The following is a 21179-nucleotide window of genomic DNA, read 5'->3' as shown; positions in this document are numbered from 1 at the left end:
TGTCAGCTCCAGTGTGCATGCGTTGCGCTGGCCAGCTGACTTTCAGCCTTGGCAAAGGCTGTTTCGCCCTCCGGATGCTTCAGGGATGCTTCCCTGAAGGCCCAGAGTGAAAAAAACCACCCAACGGACAAACCGGAAGTTAGGCAAAATGCACTTCTGGTTCACCTGTTGTGCTGTTTTTTGCACTCCGGAGGCTTTAGAGAAGTTTCCTGAAGCTCCGGAGTGCAAAAAACAGTTCAATGGGCAAACCATAAGTGCATTTTGCCTAACTTCCTGTTTGTCCCTTTGGTATTTTTTTCATGTCCAAGGCTTCAGTGAGGCCTGGGACAGGGATGGAGGGAATTGTGCAAATGCACAGAGGCAGCGCGGGTGTATGTGTGTGCATGCGGGGGGCGGGGAGGGAAGTGTGTGGGTACGTAGATGCAGGCTAGCAAACCCACACACACACTTTTGGCACGTGAACCAAAAAAGCTTCACCATCACTGTCCTAGAGAATCACATTGTATGTTTATCTGGGTGAAAGCGAAAACATTTAGAATGACATTTACTTTTATTTAGTGCGTGGCATTTACAAAGGTCATGTAATCTCTGATATACAACACTGATAAAACACATTATACATAGAAATACAAGTATAAGTTTTAAAATATAAGTTTAAATAAAACATCAGCAAATATATATGTGGGCAATACAATATATGAGATAAATAATAAATTAAGGTAAAACCATGATTAAAATCTCCATAAAATGTTACCATAGAATAAATGTTATAATTTGATAACTAAGCAAGCTAAACACCTAATTTCTTCTTGTGTGGCTGCAATTATATTATCCCATTTAGAATGACACATCATAATGGATATTTTTCTCATTGGGTAAAAATTGTTGCTCACAAATATGGTGAAATCAGTTGTTGTTGTTGTTGTTGCAGCTGCTGCTGTTGTTACACTACTGTACACTCTGTTCTTATTGTTCCAGCAATCTTGGTGATTGAATTTGTCTACGCTATTGTGGGCATTGTTTGGTTAACTCAGTACTACAGTTCCTGCAATGATGTTACTGCCAAGAGTGTTACTTTGGGTATGTCTTTATAAGTATTTATAAGTATTTAAAATCATGTTTTACACACCGTAGTGTGTTGAATATTATTTATTTTTATTTATTTATTTATTTATTGGATTTGTATGCCACCCATCTCCGCAGACCTGTTCATAGCCCTCAATCAGTATAATTTACAACTACGTCACCTCCGATCTGATCTAAATGTAGTTCATAAAATCATTTACCAAAATGTTCTTCCTGTTAATGACTACTTCACCTTCAACTGCAGCAATACATGAGCATGTAATAGATTCAAACTAAACATAAACCGCTCCAAACACGACTGCAGAAAATACAACTTCATCAATAGGGTGACCAATGCCTGGGATGCACTACTTGACTCTGTAGTTTCTTCCCCAAACTCCAAAAACTTTAATCTTAGACTGTCTACAGTCGACCTCTCCTCATTTCAAATAGGTCTGTAAAGGGCGTGCATAAACGTACCACTGTGCCTTCCATCCCTGTCCTACTGCCTATTGTCCACTTTTATTGTTACAAACAAACAAACAAATAAATACATTTTTAGATCTTGCTTTTTCACAGTTATAATTTAAGTATTTATTAGATTTGTATACCGCCCCTCAGTTTTGCTAAAAACATTCGTGTACATTTATTCATAGGCATAATAATTAATAGTATTACAACTAGAAAGGTAATCTGTTGAAGTCTAGGCTGTGCTAAAAAAAAAAGTGCTCCGTATACATTTATGCCATGATCCTGTGAAGGACTACAACTGTAGACTGAACAAAGTGGTATAATGCATATATAACTATTCACAGTATTTATACTCATTGAGACTTGCTTGATAACCCTCAGTAAATATATTTCATGATATATTTATGATGCTGCAGAATCTCCAAGAATATCAGAATTTTTTTACAAGAATTATCTTTACCTTATCAAAGAAAATCAAACAGGGACTATTACTGTGAAAAAGAATACATAAACTTCAAGCAAAGAGTACAAATGAGTCAGATCTGCCATTTACAAGTTGGGCCTTATCATCTGTCTCCTCTGTTTCCCTAGGAATGGTCGTCTGCAACTGGGTGGTCATTTTGAGCGTCTGCATCACAGTTCTCTGCGTCTTTGACCCAACGGGACGGACTTTTGTTAAATTGCGAGCCACAAAGAGGAGACAGCGTAATCTAAGAACATATAACCTGAGGTAAGAAAATTGTAATTGTAGATCTTGACTCAGAGTTTTTATAAAATAGATTTGCAATTTAGATAAATGCAAATCTATTATTTTCAGTGTAGATAAGCACAAATGAATGTATTCAATATGGCAACAAATAGTACAGTTTACACATGGGGAACACTTTTTTAAAAATTGTAAATAATAAAGACCTTGTGAGATATATATATATACAGCTATCCAGGACAAACACAAACCCCCCAAATATATCCTAGACCTTACCAACCACTGCCTGACCAATACATACTTCATCTATAATGAACAAAGATATAAACAGATAGAGGGAGCCCCCATGGGATCACCTCTCTCACCTGTCATCGCCAACCTCTATATGGAATATTTCGAAAATAATGCATTAGAGCAATCCAAATACAAACCTAAACTTTGGCTGAGATACGTTGATGATACCTTTGTAATTTGGCCACATGGTAAAGAAAAACTAGACAATTTCCTCACACATCTCAACAGCCTACACCCCAAAATACAGTTTACTATGGAAACAGAAATCAATGATCAACTTCCCTTTCTAGATGTACTGGTCTATAAAAAACCCAATGGCAGCCTAGGACATACTATCTACCAAAAGAAAACCCATACCAACCGTTATCTAAATGCACACTCACACCACCACCCCGCACAAATCACCTCAGTGGCCAAAACTCTCATCACCAGAACCAAACGCTTAGCTGACCATGAGCACTTAAAAACTGAATTGAACAAACTCAAAGATGTATTAATTTCTAATGGATTCAAAGAGAAAACAATAACAAACCTAATCAAAAAAGAGACACCCCCCAAAAAACAAGATCAAGAACAGGACAATGGCACCACCATCCTTCCTTACATCAAAGGCACCACGGATAAAATTAGTAAAATTCTGCACAAACATAACATCAAAACTTCATTTTGCACCAACCAAAAAATATCTAATATCCTAAGGAGCCCCAAAGATAAAATCCAATTGGAATACCAAGGAATCTATGAAATCCCTTGCAAAACATGTGCAGCCACATACATTGGACAAACTAACCGAAGAGTGAGCCAACGCATAGCAGAACATGTGAATGCAGTCAAAAAAGAAGAAAAGACCTCCTCCCTTGTCCAGCACATTAAAAAAACAGGGCACGAAATTGACTTTGAAAAAACTAAATTACTCCACAAAACAGAGAATTTATACAGAAGAATCGCTCTAGAAGCTATAGAAATTGAGAGGAGACCCCTTTGCATAAATAAAAGAGATGACACGTCCCGACTACCAGAAATTTGGAAACCAGCCTTAAACAACAAAAAAAACACTTCATAATAATCAGCATGTCAATCCTTCTAATAATTATGATTTTAAAAATTTGATATTTGGAAATCAGCCTTAAACAAAACACTTCATAAAAATCTCCATGTCATTCCTTCTAATAATTATGATTACACCAACCAATCAGATCACTGAAACATAATCACCCAATCTATTTGCTACATTCAAAACAAATCTCCACCCCCACACTATATACTAGGAAGAAATGACAGTTGCTAACATTCCATTTTACAACAACACAAAGATTGGAACTTTAGCCTGATGATGGTGAATGTGATTTCGCCGAAACGTCGCATAAACATGCAAAATATTACACAGGGCAAAACCCGAACTCAGAACAATCTACATACATATACCCGTGAAAATTTACGAAAACAAATATATATATATATATATATATATATATATATATATATATATATATTTTCTTATGTCGGATCACCCTGGTATATTTTTAAGGAACGTCACAGCTCCTTTTTTTTTGCCTATAGGCCCAACCTAGGGCCACTGCAAGGCAGTAATATATTTATAGCCGACAAACTATATTTTGTATGTGTTAAATGTTTATATATATATATATATATATATATATATATATATATATATATATATATATATATATATATATATTAGCACAATTTTGGTTTCCAGGTGTATATTCTTTTAAAAATATATTTCACAACATTTATAGTCCTCTTTATTATGCAGCAAGTTTTTTTCTCTCACAATGATACTATTATGTACATTAGACTAAAAGTTAAAATACAACAAAACTTTTATAATTAATTCAATTTAGCCAGTGTGATTTTTTTTCTCACAAAGATATAAGATTTTTGACCAAACATACAATATTAACATTTTCCATCATTTTGTTTTCCTTCACAATCCATGAAGGATCATACTTCTGTAATATTGCCTAGATCGTATTGGAGAATTGAGCAGAAATCCTTATTGGAGAATATGGTTCAGAACCTAAACAGAGTACTAAAAATACTGAGTAATTAAGTAGCAGAACCTCCCATTTTAAAAATGCTTATAATGTATTAATGGAGATTCAGAGTAAGGAGTCAGTCCATCTGTTATTAAATGCTAACTGACACTGATTGTATTTGAAGTAAGAGCTATATATTTTGAGAAATCCACAAAGACAGAAAAGCTTGACGAATTTGAAGAGAGGATGGTACAAAAGGAAACGTTTCCTTTATCTCTTAAACATAAAGACTCATTTAATCAATAATGAGACAAATGAGAAACAGACATGGGGAGGCTTTGTAAAAGCCTTTTTCTGATCTGATTAATTCCTAACATTCTTTTTCTGGGGTGACTTATGTATCTCTGTAATGTGACTATTACAGCAGGTGGCAGCACCTAGCCTACTTTGGCTGATCTTGAACAAATTATGCAAAGTTGGCTCAGCTACTATTTGGATGGGAGACCACTGGAAAATCCCAGAGCTATAAACTGGACTAGGAAGTTTAAAAAAGAAAGAAAGCTTTAAAAGAAGACATTGGGAAACCATTTCTCTTCTGGCGCAAAAGTACATTATGTTCATTACTACCGTGTTTCCCCGATAGTAAGGCAGTGTCTTACTATCTTTTTACCCCCAAAAGCCCCACTGTGTCTTACTTTGGGGGTATGTCTTACATCTCCCCGCGCGCCTTCGCCTTCCAAGCTCCCCGCGCGCATTGCTTCCAAGCTCCCCGCGCGCCTTCGCATTCTCCCCGCGCGCCTTCGCCTTCCAAGCTACCCACGCGCATTGCTTCCAAGCTCCCCGCGCGCCTTCGCTCGCCTTCGCTCGCCACCGCCTCTTCCCCTGCCGAAGCTCAGCTGCAAGCGGCCAGCGAGGCCGATCGGATCCGAGGCGAGCGGCCGGAGCTGCGCCCTCCTTCGCCCGCCTCCTTTCCGCTCGCCTCGGAGCCGAGCGGCCTCGCTGGCCGCTTGCAGCTGAGCCTCGGCAGGGGAAGAGGCGGTGGCGCCGCGGCGAGCGAAGGCGAGGGGCGCGCAGGGAGCTGCCGGAAAGGAGGGCGCAGCTCCCTGCGCGCCCCTCGCCTTCGCTCGCCGCGGCGCCACCGCCTCTTCCCCTGCCGAAGCTCAGCTGCAAGCGGCCAGCGAGGCCGCTCGGCTCCGAGGCGAGCGGAAAGGAGGCGGGCGAAGGAGGGCGCAGCTCCGGCCGCTCGCCTCGGATCCGATCGGCCTCGCTGGCCGCTTGCAGCTGAGCTTCGGCAGGGGAAGAGGCGGTGGCGAGCGAAGGCGAGCGAAGGCGCGCGGGGAGCTTGGAAGCAATGCGCGCGGGGAGCTTGGAAGGCGAAGGCGCGCGGGGAGAATGCGAAGGCGCGCGGGGAGCTTGGAAGCAATGCGCGCGGGGAGCTTGGAAGGCGAAGGCGCGCGGGGAGAATGCGAAGGCGCGCGGGGAGCTTGGAAGGCGAGCGAAGCTGCAAGCGGCCTCGCTGGCCGCTTGCAGCTGAGCTTCGGCAGGGGAAGAGGCGGTGGAAGAGGCCGCGGCGAGCGAAGGCGAGGGGCGCGCGGGGAGCTTGGAAGCAATGTCATCCCCCCCCCCCCGCAATACCGTTTATACCGTGTTTCCCCGAAAGTAAGACATATGTCTTACTTTCGGGGTATGGCTTATATAAGCCGACCCCCCTGAAACCCCCCATATGTCTTACAATCGGGGGGGTCTTACTATCGGGGAAACACGGTAGTAACTGAGCTGTATTTGGGGAGAGACTTTTTTTTTTACCTACAGATAACTACAGATTTATAAAGTGTTCTGAATTTGCTACTATTCATAGAATTGTGTGGAAGCTTTAAGACAGATTATATCCAGAACTGTTCACTATTTCATTCTATATTATTCCGCTGCAAGAGTAGGCAAAGTTGGCTCTTTTATGACATGTGGACTTCAACTGCCAGAATTCCTGAGCTAGCATGATTGGCTCAGGAATTCTGGGAGTTGAAGTTCACAAGTCATAGAAGAGCCAACTTTGCCTATCCCTGTTCCAGTGTTTATACATTCTTGGTGTTGGGTTTCATGTCTTTTTGAACTGATGATTGCATTTGACTGTATTTTTTTGTTTCTTAAGGCATCGCTTGGAAGAAGGCCAGGCTAGCAGTTGGACCCGCCGTCTCAAAGTTTTCCTCTGCTGTACACGAACAAAAGATTCACAATCAGTAAGCAGCTACTATCTTTTCATTAAAAAACAAATATAATCCATGGTTTTGATAATATTATAGTATGAAAGCTGTGGCTGATGAGAGGAAATATGGTACAAGTATCCTATTGGGACACTGTTGACCCAGTGGTGCTCTGTGGTAAGAATAGAAAAGCTTTTCATAGTTGGCACAAATAAATCTTTACAGGTAAACTGTTCGTGCTTGCTTAGTTGCAAAAAAAAGAACTCATTTTTAATTTAAGAGAAATACTTATCTTGCAAAGGGCCTAAAACTGTTGAGTTAGCTAATTTTAAAATTAGTAATCTTTCATTATCTTTTATTTCCAAAAATGTGATTAAAATTGAGTAATCAATTATTTAGATTATTTTCAATCATGAAACTTTTGAAAAGAATTCCACATTTTACATTAGGCAAAAGTAAAACTATTAATAACATTCTTTAGAACCATTTAATGTTGGCCTGTTTGCAGCTGTCAAGACATCTTGGTATCTGATACATGATATTGAATTGTGCAGATATGTTTACCCACAATGTATTTATTAAAGAAGACATAGGTGTACTAATAGCAAATACTACTGTATAAAATAAAGCTGCCTGATCTACAAAAACAAAATTCCTCTGAATTCCAGATGCTAGAGACAAGAAATAAAATAAAATACAGGAAATAGTATAAGGGCAGACTAGATGGACCATGAGGTCTTTTTCTGCCGTCAGTCTTCTATGTTTCTATGTTTCTAAATGTTGGTCTCTATTATACCTTGCATGTAGGTTTTCAAATTTAGAACTGGAAGCCTTAAATTGGTTGCTTTAAGGGTTGTAGCGAGGATCCTAGCCTAGATTAGTTATTTTTGTTTTGACAAATGTGATATAGTAGATAATGTATTGGATAGAAAGTGAGAGGCCTAATTCACATATCTATTCCATCATTTTGCTTTATGCCTGCACTTAAAAAAATTGTGTCACAGGCCAATTTACATAATAACATTAGTATATAACATGGTTTGTTGAACAAGTCACAATGGCATGATTCGCATAACACTTTCACGGCGAGAGGGTGGTAATATAATGCTAAAACAAAACAAAGCAAACCATATTATATGTTTATCTATTTGGCCATAATATTTCATATTAGTTCATCTTGTTGGCTTGTTTTTGCCATATCATATATGGATTCAAGCATTGTTTCTTGACTACCATAGTGAAGAAAAATGGAAGTAATGCTATTATGCATGTTATTTTAAACGTCTTGGAAGAAAACTTTAATGCAAATAAAAATCAATACATTCAGTCATGTGCAGAAACTGGTAATCCAGAAATGGTTGCATTTATACATAATACCAAAGCAAGAATTACTGTTTATTCAGCAATGGTTGCCTAATTCACATGTAAACTAAATTATAAAGAATTATTTACACGCCTTAAAAAAAAAAAAAGCAAACTCCATTGTGGTTTAATATAATGCCTTTAGTAATCCAATAAGCTAACAACTATTTCCAGCTTTTGTTTCTTGCCTGTTGTAGATTGATTTATCACCTTTTCCTCTTTGGATCTTTCAGGATGCTTACTCTGAAATTGCATATCTCTTTGCTGAATTTTTCCGAGATCTTGACATAGTCCCATCTGATATTATAGCAGGCCTTGTTCTACTACGTCAACGACAAAGGGCAAAGCGCAGTGCGGTATTGGATGAAGTGAGTGTGAGGAATTCTCATTTTAACAATGAAAAGTGGATGGAGTAGCTAAAATTACTTAAAATCACCTGCTGTGATACATTTCAGTTTTGAAAACTATCTGCTTCATCATAATTCACTTCCCAGATACTTACAGTTTCACAGTTTCTTATTGACAAGATTGAATTAATAAATATTTGTGCACTGAAACAAGGAAATTATGGCTTTAAATGTCTTTCAAATATCATGTTAGTTATGAGAGAAAATACACCAGAAATCACCAATTCTCTGATTTTTTTTTAAATTAACCACTTAGTTTAATTTGTTCTGACTACTAATTATAGGAATACATTGAACAAACATCTAGGACTAATTGAATAGTGGCAAATATTGTAATTTGGGTAATAAAGACATTGCTTTTATGAGAGGTAGTTGCAAGTATCCTATTAAACATTCTTTTCTACTTTCCATCCAGAAGACAGAAAATAGATTAATGTTGGTCAAGCATCTCAGCTGAGAATACAGGGACACAACAAACTGTGTTAGAGTAGTAGGAATATGACAAGAGAGACAAAATTGCTATTGCCATAGGAAAGTTCAACGACAATTAGTGGTCATTAGTTATATAACAATGTAGTCAGTTTCAGCCAATCCACCTCCCCCCCAAAAAACATTTTTTAACAATTTCAAGGCTGATAATTATTTTAATTAAACCTATTTTTTGTGGATTACAGCCCATTTTATCAGATTATCATACTTGTATTCTAGCCAACAAAAATCAAGCCATAAATGTATTCTTCTCTTTTAAGGAGGTAGGTGGTTCAGACATGTGAAAAATAAAATAAAATTGTCTATAAGAGGTTACAAAACTGACAGTTGGTTTATGCATTTCTAAACTTCAGATGCAATTTTAAAAAAAACCTCAGTCTTCAATATTCAGAGAAGACAGAAAAACAAAGAAAAAGAACATGACAGCACACACTGAGAATAATATACTTTCCAACCTCATTAATTCAAATAAGTGTTTACTTTCCTTAAGTATAAGCTGAATATTTTAATTATATTTTTTTTCTAATCTGTATGATTTACAGGCAAACAATGATATACTAGCTTTCTTGTCAGGAATGCCAGTTACCAGAAACACAAAATATTTGGACCTGAAAAACTCAGTAAGTTATCAGATTGTTTATTGCATAAAATATGCAAACTCAGTGGATCAAAGGAATTAGTTGTTCTGTCTTTCCCTGGATAAACTCTTGTTCTGATTTTAGATGTTAGAGATCTATTAGAAAGGGTAATTTGGTTTAATTTTAAAGACAACGTAAATCAAATTGTAAGTTAAATTAGTGGTGAAGTTGAAATGTAGTGGGGTAAAAAATTTGAGAAGAGTATGGATAATGAATAAATATGATAGTTAATTGATGTTTTTGTAAGAGATGAGGAATTTGGGTGATTAGTAATATTGTTTATATATTAAGATAAGTTAAAAATATATAAAGAGAAAATTATGGTTGAAATTGAAAATAGAGAGATGATATAAAATGGATTATGTATATGGGAAAATATGGAAAATTGATCTGGACAACACTGTCTTTATAAAATATGTATGATTTGGGGTGGAGAACAAAAAAAAGTAAAAATTGATTTAAAGAGACCTATTAGATAAGGTAGAGATCTATTGGTTCATAATAACACCCATGAATGTATCTTGCCAAACCAAACAATGGATGCTATTTGACAAGTAAAGTACTGTCAAAGTGTAAATAAATCTAATAAATAAATAAACAAACAAACAAACAAACATAAATAAATAAATAAATAATCAAGCAAAAAATAAATACAATTAATAATTAAAATAATTAGTAACTTAAAAAATAAAATTAATTAATAAATTAATAATTAAAATAATTAATAACTTTAAAAAATAAAATCAATTAATTTTAAAAAATAAAACAAAAACAAATAAAACACTCAAAAGGGTAGACGCTGATTGTTTTTTGCCATCAATTTTCTATCATTCTGTTTCCAGTTTCATTTATGTATCAGAGCCTCCAGAGCCTGTGAATGGTGAAAAGGGGGCTCAATGGGCCTACCAGAAGTTCAGAAACAAATGTCCAGTAAGCTCATTGGCCGTTTTCCACCATCCAGACGTCAGGAAAGCCTCCTGAAGCCTGGGAAGGACAAAAAAAAGGCACAATGAGCCTACCAGAAGTCTGAAGGCTTCAGTGAGGCCAATGTGTATGTGTGGGGAGCAGCATGGGGAATTGTGCATGCATGCACATGGTGAGAGGGCATTGCATTATGGGTGTGGGCATGCGTGCATGCCCTATTGCACATACATACGCCCTTTTGGCACCCGAGCAAGAAAAGATTCCCTATCTCTGACATAGGTAAACCATTTTTGTAAGCAGTTATTTGTACAAATTAGTTATTTATAGTTATTTGTACAAATGAATCAACCACTGAAATCTGTTTTCTTATAGAACTATTTTTACCTAGGTAATAGAACCATTTGAGATTTTCTGGGACTTTCGTGAGTTTTACACTATTAAATAAGTAATACTTCTGAATTAAAGCTATAACTCTCAAATGTAGACATTTTTATTGTTTTAGTATACAAAAAAAGATACATTAATGAAGAAAATTAAGAAAAAAGACAGACAAAGCATATTTTGAAAACAGTTGTATTTAAGCATTTCATAAAACTTTATGAAATGTTATCTCTTTAATAGTATCTCTTTAATGGTATCTCTTTTCATTACATCATCACTGAACCAGTTTATGATCAGTGATCAAACACACATCATCAATCAAGGATTCTGTGTAAATCATTTATAGTCTTTTTATCATATAAGAACATTATGTTCTGGTATACTACACACTTCCTAAATCAGTAGTTTTTCATATATTGATATTTTTTTTAAAATGTACATAATTTCAACTCGCTTTACACCACTCTTCTCAAAATCCTTAACAAACAAACTCAAACTGGGTAAGTGTGGCATGAATACATTTCATCTGTATAAGGGTCTCTTCCATTATTTTTTTACTTACAACTTAATGAAGTTGATAGCCAACTCTTTTAAAAAGGTTTACAAAGTATCTAATAAATATGGAAAAAGCTGTCATTGAATTCATCCCATCTTAAGATCATGATATATTAATATTCTTTAACTGCTCATTTGTTAAAACAGGGTATTGCAAGTTTTGATTCCAATTCTTCCAAATTCTCTGTCTCTAAAAATATTTGGAATTATGCACGAGTTCATTAAATAATATTTTAGCAGTAGGGGGAAATCTTCGCCCAATCTAGTTTTGACTTCATTGTATCTTACTACTACTATCTTACTACTATTATTACTCTAGGTTTTGTTTTCAACTACATTTTGTGTAGCTACATTTTGTCAAAATGCATGAACTTTGTTTATTTGTTCAAACAAGGCAGAATAAGTTAAGGGTTAGGATCTTGGCTTGTTAGTAAATCACATGTTACAAATCAGGGTTTTTTAAGCTAGGATATACAGTAACAAGGTTCTCCAACTTGTTTAAAAGTCACATTTTCTCATCCACTCAGCACCTATCCCAGAGAGTGCTAATTTCAGGCTTCTTCAAATCAAACAGTGCATGGAGGTGGCTATTTGGAGTTTAATGGAAAGATCAACCAGACTATATCTCTATCTGTCTGTCTGTCTGTCTATCTATCCATCCAATCAGAAATTATAATATCTTAATAATAATGTGAGAGTTTTTTTCTAGTTATGGCATCATGCCATAATATTTCTTTTATTCCCTTCAGCAAGAAATGCTGCGATATAAAGAAGTATGCTATTATATGCTCTTTGCTTTGGCTGCTTATGGCTGGCCCATGTATTTGATGAGGAAGCCTGCCTGTGGACTCTGTCGCTTGGCCAGATCCTGCTCGTAAGTATTGACCCAAATTGTTTTAAAGGTTTTTTACTTTATTATCTCATTTATTTTTGTGTGATGGGAGAAGGATATATTCAGGTTCCCTGTTTGTGATCTCATTAGGAATATTTGTGACAGACACACACACACACACACATCTATATCTCTATCCATCCGCCCGCCTGCCCGCCCGCCCGCCTGCCTGTGTGTGTGTGTGGCCACAAATATTCCTGATGAGCTCACAAACAGGGAACGTGAATATATCCTTCTCCAATCACTGATCTATTTGGCAGGATATTTTTCCTATGCCTGTGCCTTCCATTGAGGACCTGCATACTGCACAAGTCAAAAAAAGGACCGTGAAAATATTTAGTGACCCCTTGCATCCTGGACATAAATTGTTTCAATTCCTATCCCCAAAATGGCATTATAGAGCATTGCACACCAAGATGACTTGACCCAAGAACAGTTTTTTCCCAAACACCATCACTCTGCTAAACAAATAATTCCCTCACCACTGTCAAACTATTCACTAAGGCTACATCACTATTATTATTAGTCTTCTCATAATTCCTAGCACCCAGCTCCTCCCACTTATAATTATATGACTGTAATTTGTTGTTTGTGTTCTTAAGATTTATATTAATATTGATTGTTTCCTGATTGCTTATTTGTACCCCATAACAATCATTAAGTGTTGTATCTCCTGATTCTTGACAAATGTATCTTTTCTTTTATGTACACTGAGAGCATTTCCACCAAAGACAAATTCCTAGTGTGTCCAATCACACTTGGCCAGTAAAGTATTCTAGTCTAGTCTAGTCTAGTCTAGTCTAGTCTAGTCTAGTCTAGTCTAGTCTAGTCTAGTCTAGTCCATTCCTAACATTACGTTTTCAAGCCATATGCCCCTGATAGCTCACCCTGCATGAATATATCTCTAAAGTCATTCAAATTAGTAATCATCATACATTCAGTGGTCAATTATGTATTAACTACTGGCAATTGTTTTAAACTAATATATGGAGTCTACAGAGAGGGGCGGCATACAAATCTAATAAATAATAATAATAATAATAATAATAATAATAATAATAATAAATCTTATTTCATTTCTAATTTTACTCATTTTACTTTGGATCTTAGGTATGTATCTAAGCAGAAAGGAAGGCTATAAATTAAGTTAAAAATAATCATAACATAGCATAAAATCCCTACATAAAATCTCTAAAAGGCCATTGTAAGCTATTAGCTTAAAGTTTTGTTTTGCTAACTGCAGTAGAAATCCTTTGTCTCATTTTTTTAATATATACATGTATGGGGAATCTTGACCTTTAACTTACTAATAGCTGAGATGAGTATTTACTTATTCATGTGTTCAAGCTAGAAGTTTGGAAGGATTAAAAGTGTTTGCCATTAATGCTGACTTCCGAGATAATGAGAAAAGGATGACAATTTTGGCCAGTTGCAGTCTTATAGCCTGTTTTCCCCAAAATAAGACATCCCCTGATAATAAGCCGAATGGGCTTTTTAGTGCATGGCAATCAGACCAAGCGCTTATTTCAAGGTTCAAAAAAATATAAGACAGGGTCTTATTTTCGGGGAAACACGGTAGTGTTTTGTCTAAAAAGAAGTAGTGTGTAAGTAGAAGTAGTGTGGATTTTTTTATTTTTCCTTTTCCTCATCCATAATTTATGCTTTATAAATAATAATTTATGCTTTTTTAAAAAAGTTGCTGTTGCCTCTGCACTACTCGGCCTCGTTATGCACCTGGTGTCACCATTGAGGAAGATAATTGCTGTGGCTGCAATGCTATTGCCATTCGACGCCATTTCCTTGATGAAAACATGACTTCTGTGGACATTGTGTACACTTCATGTCATGATGCGGTAAGGGCTGTATAAGAAATAACTTGTGCTGGAGAAGACTGCTAAAGTGTTTTGGAGAAATGTGCTTGGAGAATAGGAAAGTAGCTTTCAATCCCTTTACCTAAGAGGTCATTTCACAGATCTGATAAGCATTGTTGACTGCTTTCCTGTGTTTACTGTCTTGGAGAGAAAAAACAGCTGCCAAAAAGTGAAAAAAAGGGGGTATCAAACAATCTTAATGGCTTTGGCTCTAGCCCTACTATTGTTTCTTTCAATGCTATATTCCCTCCCATGTCATGCCCAATAGATATCATCATTGTAAGAATATGCGTTTGACAATATTTTTCCACATGTGGCAAAATAATAGAGCCAAAACATCAAAATTCTCTTATCAGAAGTAAAATTATAAATTGATGATGGAGTTAGCTCGAAAATGTTGCTTCTGTACCAGGAGTTGATTAGGAAAGAAAATGCATGGTATTTATGTAAGACTAAATAGAAAGAAAAATTTGGTATAGTTCTTAAGTCACTAAGCTAGAAACTCATGAGACCATGAGTTCTAGTTCCATCTTAGGATGAAAGATATCTACTGTATTTCCCCGAAAAAAAGACCCTGTCTTATATTTTTTTGAACCCTGAAATAAGCGCTTGGCCTTATTGCCATGCACTCAAAAGCCTGATTGCTCTTATTATCTAATACAAATCTAATAAATAATTATTATTATTATTATTATTATCAGGGGATGTGTCATTTTGGGGGAAACAGCATAAGATAACTTTGGGCAAGGAAGAAGGCAATGGCAAATCACTCCCAAAACCTTGCCAAGAAAGCTGCAGGAAGTTGTCTAAGGAGTCAGCACTAACTTGAAGGTGCCACTACAAACACTAAATATTGTAGTATATTTTATTACTTTTAGGTTTATGAAACCCCCTTCTACGTGGCTGTAGATCATGAAAAGAAGAAAGTAGTCATCAGCATTCGAGGAACTTTATCACCAAAGGTATTCTTTTTCCCTCTTTACTTCAGTCACTATGTGCTCTTTCATGCTCTGATCCTAGAAATCTGCTAATGTGCAAATGCATTAATACGTTTTGTAACAATGTCTAAGCCTCATATTTCATGGATTCTTTTTTCCTCACCCCAAAGGATGCTTTGACTGATTTGACTGGAGATGCTGAGCGCCTCCCTGTGGAGGGTCATCACGGCACATGGCTTGGACACAAGGTATTTATAGAATGCTTTTAATTTTAATTGGTTAATATATACACTATAATTTCAGATCATTCCTTTAAAATTTCTCTTGGAATATATAATTTAAAATTTTTCTTAGCCCTTGTATGAAAGCATACTTGTACCAACATCATTCAATCTGTCTGTACTGGAAAAGGTATAAAAACCTGTTTAAAGTTACTTTCATTCAAATCAGTGTCCTTCCCAAAAACAACTGGTAGTTAAAGAAACAAAACTTGGTGATAAACCCACAAAGCTGATGGAATATGAAATACAATTCTGTGACAGAAGATAATTTTAACGTTCCAATGAACACAGAATATTTTATTATATATTGATATTTTATTATATATTGATGATTAGAAATAACTTTATTACTTTAGATTATGGAAAATGAATATGTGGGATATACTGCCAATCAATGTTTCATTTGTTTTGTTTGAACATATTGTATTTTGAAATACATAATAAAAGTGAATTTAATGAGTCTATGTAGCTCAAGCCCAAGGCCAATGTTGACTCAGTCTTCCATCCTTCTGAGGTCGGTAAAATAAGGGTCCAGATTGTTGGGGGCAATATGCTGACTTTAAACTGCTTAGAGAGGGCTGTAAAGAACTGTGAAGTGGTATATAAGTCTAAGTGCTGTTGCTATTGCTATAAAAACATGACACCAGGATGCCAAATATGTCACTGTACATCATTCTGAAGATGCACCTGCATGCAAACATACCTATTACTATGTTTGCTTTCAGAGAAAGCCTTATTACATTAAAAGAGTAAGAAAAACTAAGCCAAAAATTATAAAAGCCTGAGGTAAAAAAAGCAAACATATGTACAACTAGTTTACAAATGATAAAATGTTTGACAGTATTATCATGCAAGTGTAAGTAGGAACTGCTTTCTTTTTCTGAATGATTTGTGGTGGCTCAGCAAGAACTTTTTACTCCCCATAAAGTTTTTCCCCATTTTGAATGACCTGAATGCAAGGAGAGGGATTCCAAAAATGGATTTTGAATAGAAGGGCTTTGAGTTTCATTAAGTTGAAATATTTTAAGGTCATTCAGACTTTAAAAAAAAAAAATCTAGGAATTTGCAGATGCCAGTAGGTTACCAGTACCCATAACTAAGTTCTTTTAAAAAACAATACAGATTTTGCAGATCTTCTGACCTCTGCTCCATAGTCAGTAAATCTGTAAGGATTATGTATAAGCAATTACAAAGCACCATTTCAAGTGACATCTGCTGAATGCACTCACACAAATCTTAAATTACATTTTCCATCTTTGGAATTTTTTTCTGGAATTCTTATGCCAGCCAGTGCATTCCTATGTCTTGATAATTGATTCCATCTGCTAAGTGTATTCTATTATAGCTTTCTCCAACCTTTCTCCTTATCCTGTGGAAGGCCATGCTATCACCACATAAATCATTTTGAAGGATACAGAATGGATTTACATTTTTAAAAATGTGTTGCCATTTTATAGATGCAAAAAGTAACATTCACCATCTGAATTATAACAGCTTTCAATTCATATATCAGAATACAGCCATTCTCTCATTCTCTATTCTGTATTCTGTATCAGAATGCAGCCATTCTATAAAATAAATATATTTTATCTATCTATCTATCTATCTATCTATCTATTTATTTATTTATTTACTTACTTACTTACTTACTTACTTACCTACCGTACTTACTTACTTACTTACTTACTTACTTACTTACTTACTTACTTACTTACTTACTAAATGTGTTTGCTGCCCATCTCTCTGCAAGGTGATCTGGCCGACAATACAACAGCAAAATAAAACTATCATCTATACACACACACACACACACATGTATTTTTGCTTATAATGAAAATGAAGGGCGGCTAATATAGATCTATTTCAAGATATATATATACACACATATACATACATACATACATACATACATACATACATACATACATACATATATACATACACACACATGCGCGCGCGCACACACACACATACTACTGTATAAAATACAGATTATAACTAAATGATGGGAAGGAAGGGAGCATGGAAGATGGGAATTACTATTAGCTGATCAACCATCACCAAACCAACTACAGAGACAGGTCTTCAGGGACTTATAGAAGGTCAAGAAGGTGGGAGCCAATTTTGGGCGACAAGATGTTCCAAAGAGCCAGGGCCACAACAGAGAAGGCTCTTCTCCTGGACTCTGCCAACCACAATTCCTTGACTGACGAGATCTGCTTCATGCCTCTTCTATCGGCACAGATGGAGTGGGCCATATGACTGAGACAATTTTAATTAGCACTCAGAAACTTCAAAAGGTCATGAATGCAAAGGGCCTAGAATTCATCTCTAAATGCTGTACACGTCTTCAAGCTCTGTTTTATTTATTTATTTTATTTATTTATTTATTTTATTAGATTTGTATGCCGCCTCTCTACGAAGACTCGGGGTGGCTCACAACAGTAATAAAAACAGTATAAACAATGGAAAAAATCTAATAATAAAAATTATATAAAAACCCCCAACTATTAAAAACCATACAACACATACATACCAAACATAAAATATAAGTTGTTAACAAATTTCTGGGTACAATCAATAGTGCTGATTTAACAAAACCTTTTATGGCTTAACATTATGGAAGACTGCCTTACCAGCCATAATCTGTTGAATCAATATATTCATGCTGTGTTGTGTCCCACTTTCATGGAAGTGAAAGCACTGAGACCTTTTTATTCAGCAAATGTAGATGCCCATATTATGCATAAAAATCCTAAGTGGTTTCCAATAATATTGCATATAAACAAAATAAACGTAACCAACAAACACCATATCCCATCACACTTCTACATCTCACTCATTGTACATTTTCTGGGTTCACTTTCATCCTAGGCCAATGCTGCTGTTTGTGTTTTTACCAGCATCTTAGACCTATGGAACTGCTTCTCATTAGTTGAAGTAGCACCAGATAATGGTGGAACTCAGCTATAATTAGAACAATTATTGTGGTTAGGATTTTTTCTGATTATTCAAATGGTTTATGGAAAATAGCTATATTTTAATTTAGCTTGTAACATTACCAGAATTGTATTGGAGTATCTTAAATTACTGCAATTCTTACTGTGAATATTTTATTGATACACAACTGTAGATTTTCAACTGTCCTAAATCGGGTTACAAGCTCAAAGCCCGCAGGCCAGATGCAGCCTGAAAGGTATTTAAATCTGGCCCATGGGCGGGCATGGAAATAGCAAAAGACTGGCCCACGGTACCTCAGGCAGCCAAAATGGATTGCGGGGGGCTGTGCACACCCAGCTGCACCTCATTTTCGGCCTGGATGCCCCCCCCCCCATTTTGGCTGGCAGGTTGTTGCATGAGGTGTCTGTCCCATCTCCTTCTCACCCCCACCTGGCCAGCCTGTGGTGGAGAACAATGGTGATTCGGACTTTGAAGAAATCCAGTTTGACAGCCCTGTTCTAAATTGTTGTAAACTCTCTAGACTAGAGTACCTGACAGACTCAGAAGTATACTATGCAAGCATTCTGTAATAACTGTAATAAATATTGCAGTGTAACATTGTGCCATATAGATAGCTGTCAGAGGGGGTTAGGAGGAGGCAGAGTGCTTCTCCATCTGGATATAGGAGATAGTCTCTTACGTTGCTCTGCTTACCAACAGAAAACACTTTAGCTATAATTCTGCCCACAATATCTTATTTTTAATTTACTTAAACACATATGTATAATCTGTCATACTATGCTTCACCTGGCAGCATGCAGTATTGAAGAAATTTTATACCATAAAAGTAGAATAATTTTAAAAGAATGTAAATTAAAATGTAGAAAACATGAACATGGTGGCAATGAGTGACAAAAAAATTACTTGTAATTTTATACTGTTGTAAGCCACCCTGAGTCCTTCAGGATTGGGTGGTATAGAAGTCAAGTCAAATTAAATAAATTTTGACAGGCTAGGGTTTGGGTTGGAACTGTAACTATTTAATCAAGGTCTCTCTGTTTCCTTTAGACACCTCCCAGGTTCTTCTCCCATTGATTTAAACTACAGGGAAGTCCAAGAAATCTGATTTCCTTTACAGTACTCAAACTAATATGATCCACTTAGCTTTAGAAGTGGTGCTCAGAGTAACATGTCTCTTTGATTCCTTATCAACATTCAATTTCCCATTTTACTGAAGACAAAATGATGAGGGGGTTATTCATTCTTTCTCTTTCTTTCTCTCTTTCTCCATCCCTCCCTCCTTTCTCTCTCCAACCCTCCCTCTTTTCTGTCTCTTTCTTCATCCCTCCCTTCTTTCTTTCTTTCTCCCTCCCTCCCCCCATCTCTCTCGGTCACTTGAATTAATGCCTAATTTTTAAAATGCTGGTGCAATGTTCAACTTTGTTAAAACTCACATTTTATGTTTTCTTTGTTGTTTTCTTAGGGGATGGTGCTATCTGCTGAATATATAAAAAAGAAACTGGAGCAGGAGATGGTGTTGTCTCAGGCTTTTGGGCGTGATTTAGTAAGTTTTAGTTTTACTCTGATATGTTCATAAAGTGGAGTCATGCCTCCATGCTATGCTATTAACTATTGCACACTATGTCCAAAGTATTTGAAATACTGCTACAATTTGGAAACATCCAGCATTTTCCATTACTCTAAAAAACAATTCATTCAAAGAATTTTTTAAAAAATTAAAAATTCATTTAAAAAACATTTATGATTTTTAAAATATTGCTGACATTAACTTCATTAAACCCACATTTTCAAATTAATTAATTGATACAAGTAAAATTTGATGAATATGTCCCCTATGACAAATGCTAAAAATAAGGTAAAATGTATTCAGTTATTAAAATGTTAGTAAGAGCCCTTCGCAAGTATCCATTTCCCAAACAATGTGATTTCTCATTCATGCTAACTATGCTGTTTACAATATGAAAAAGTGATCAATGACCTGCAGATGGTTTTTGTGCAATCCTGAACAGTCCTTTTTCATTTGCCCTTAGAAAACATTTGCGACATAATTTGAAAACAAGTCCCCCCCCCCATAAAGCTGAGTAATAGTTATTGAAAAGATCATTTTAATTCAGAGTAGTGATTAAATTTATTTAAATTTAACTCAAGTTCAGAAGATTTGGAATTGATTTATTTATGCATTTAAAGAAAAAGCTATGAGCAATTGCAGCAAATTTATTAGAAAACTACGGATTATGCTTTTGCTAAGATTAAGAGCTCTTATTTATGAATGTTTGGAAGCTTCTCATTGGCTATTGCAATAAGCTATGTATTTGTTTTATTTGGTTTTCTATTTAATTTAGAAAATATCATTCTGAGTGCCACTTTTTTTCTTTTGTTCCCCACTTTTTCATTCTTTAAATGTTACATTGCAATTTGTTACTATCAGAATGGTATATTTAAATAATGTTTTAAGAAAAATGTGAGGTTCAATGTTAATTAAAACATTTTACACTGTGGTTTGAGAGAAATAGTCTTAAAAGATATGGCAGATAACTGCATAAATAGATGGAAATACCTTAATCCTTCAAATAACTAAAACACTTGTTTTGTAGGGCAGAGGAACAAAACATTATGGCCTAATTGTAGTTGGCCATTCCTTAGGAGCAGGCACAGCAGCCATTTTGTCCTTTCTACTACGTCCACAATATCCAACTCTAAAGTGCTTTGCTTATTCTCCACCAGGTGGACTTTTAAGGTAGGT

At 36.0% G+C, this 21179-nt stretch overlaps 1 protein-coding gene across 2 annotated transcripts in view; it reads left to right on the top strand.

Annotated features, from left to right (window-relative positions):
• DAGLA (diacylglycerol lipase alpha) overlaps positions 1-21179 on the top strand; it is a 104455-nt gene that overhangs the window by 73580 nt on the left and 9696 nt on the right. For both annotated transcript variants that reach the window (XM_070767002.1, XM_070767011.1), the window contains exons 5-15: positions 979-1080; positions 2128-2266; positions 6686-6773; positions 8333-8467; positions 9538-9615; positions 12243-12367; positions 14082-14238; positions 15135-15218; positions 15365-15442; positions 19899-19979; positions 21031-21173. In XM_070767002.1, the coding sequence (XP_070623103.1) occupies positions 979-1080; positions 2128-2266; positions 6686-6773; positions 8333-8467; positions 9538-9615; positions 12243-12367; positions 14082-14238; positions 15135-15218; positions 15365-15442; positions 19899-19979; positions 21031-21173 (1210 nt within the window). The remainder of the gene's footprint in view (positions 1-978; positions 1081-2127; positions 2267-6685; positions 6774-8332; positions 8468-9537; positions 9616-12242; positions 12368-14081; positions 14239-15134; positions 15219-15364; positions 15443-19898; positions 19980-21030; positions 21174-21179) is intronic.

The sequence above is a fragment of the Erythrolamprus reginae genome, chromosome 1 (assembly GCF_031021105.1).
Source record: "Erythrolamprus reginae isolate rEryReg1 chromosome 1, rEryReg1.hap1, whole genome shotgun sequence".
Classification (NCBI taxonomy): Eukaryota; Metazoa; Chordata; class Lepidosauria; order Squamata; family Dipsadidae; genus Erythrolamprus; species Erythrolamprus reginae.
The sequence above is the reverse complement of the archived record's forward strand: the minus strand, read 5'-3'. Positions and strand labels throughout refer to the sequence as shown.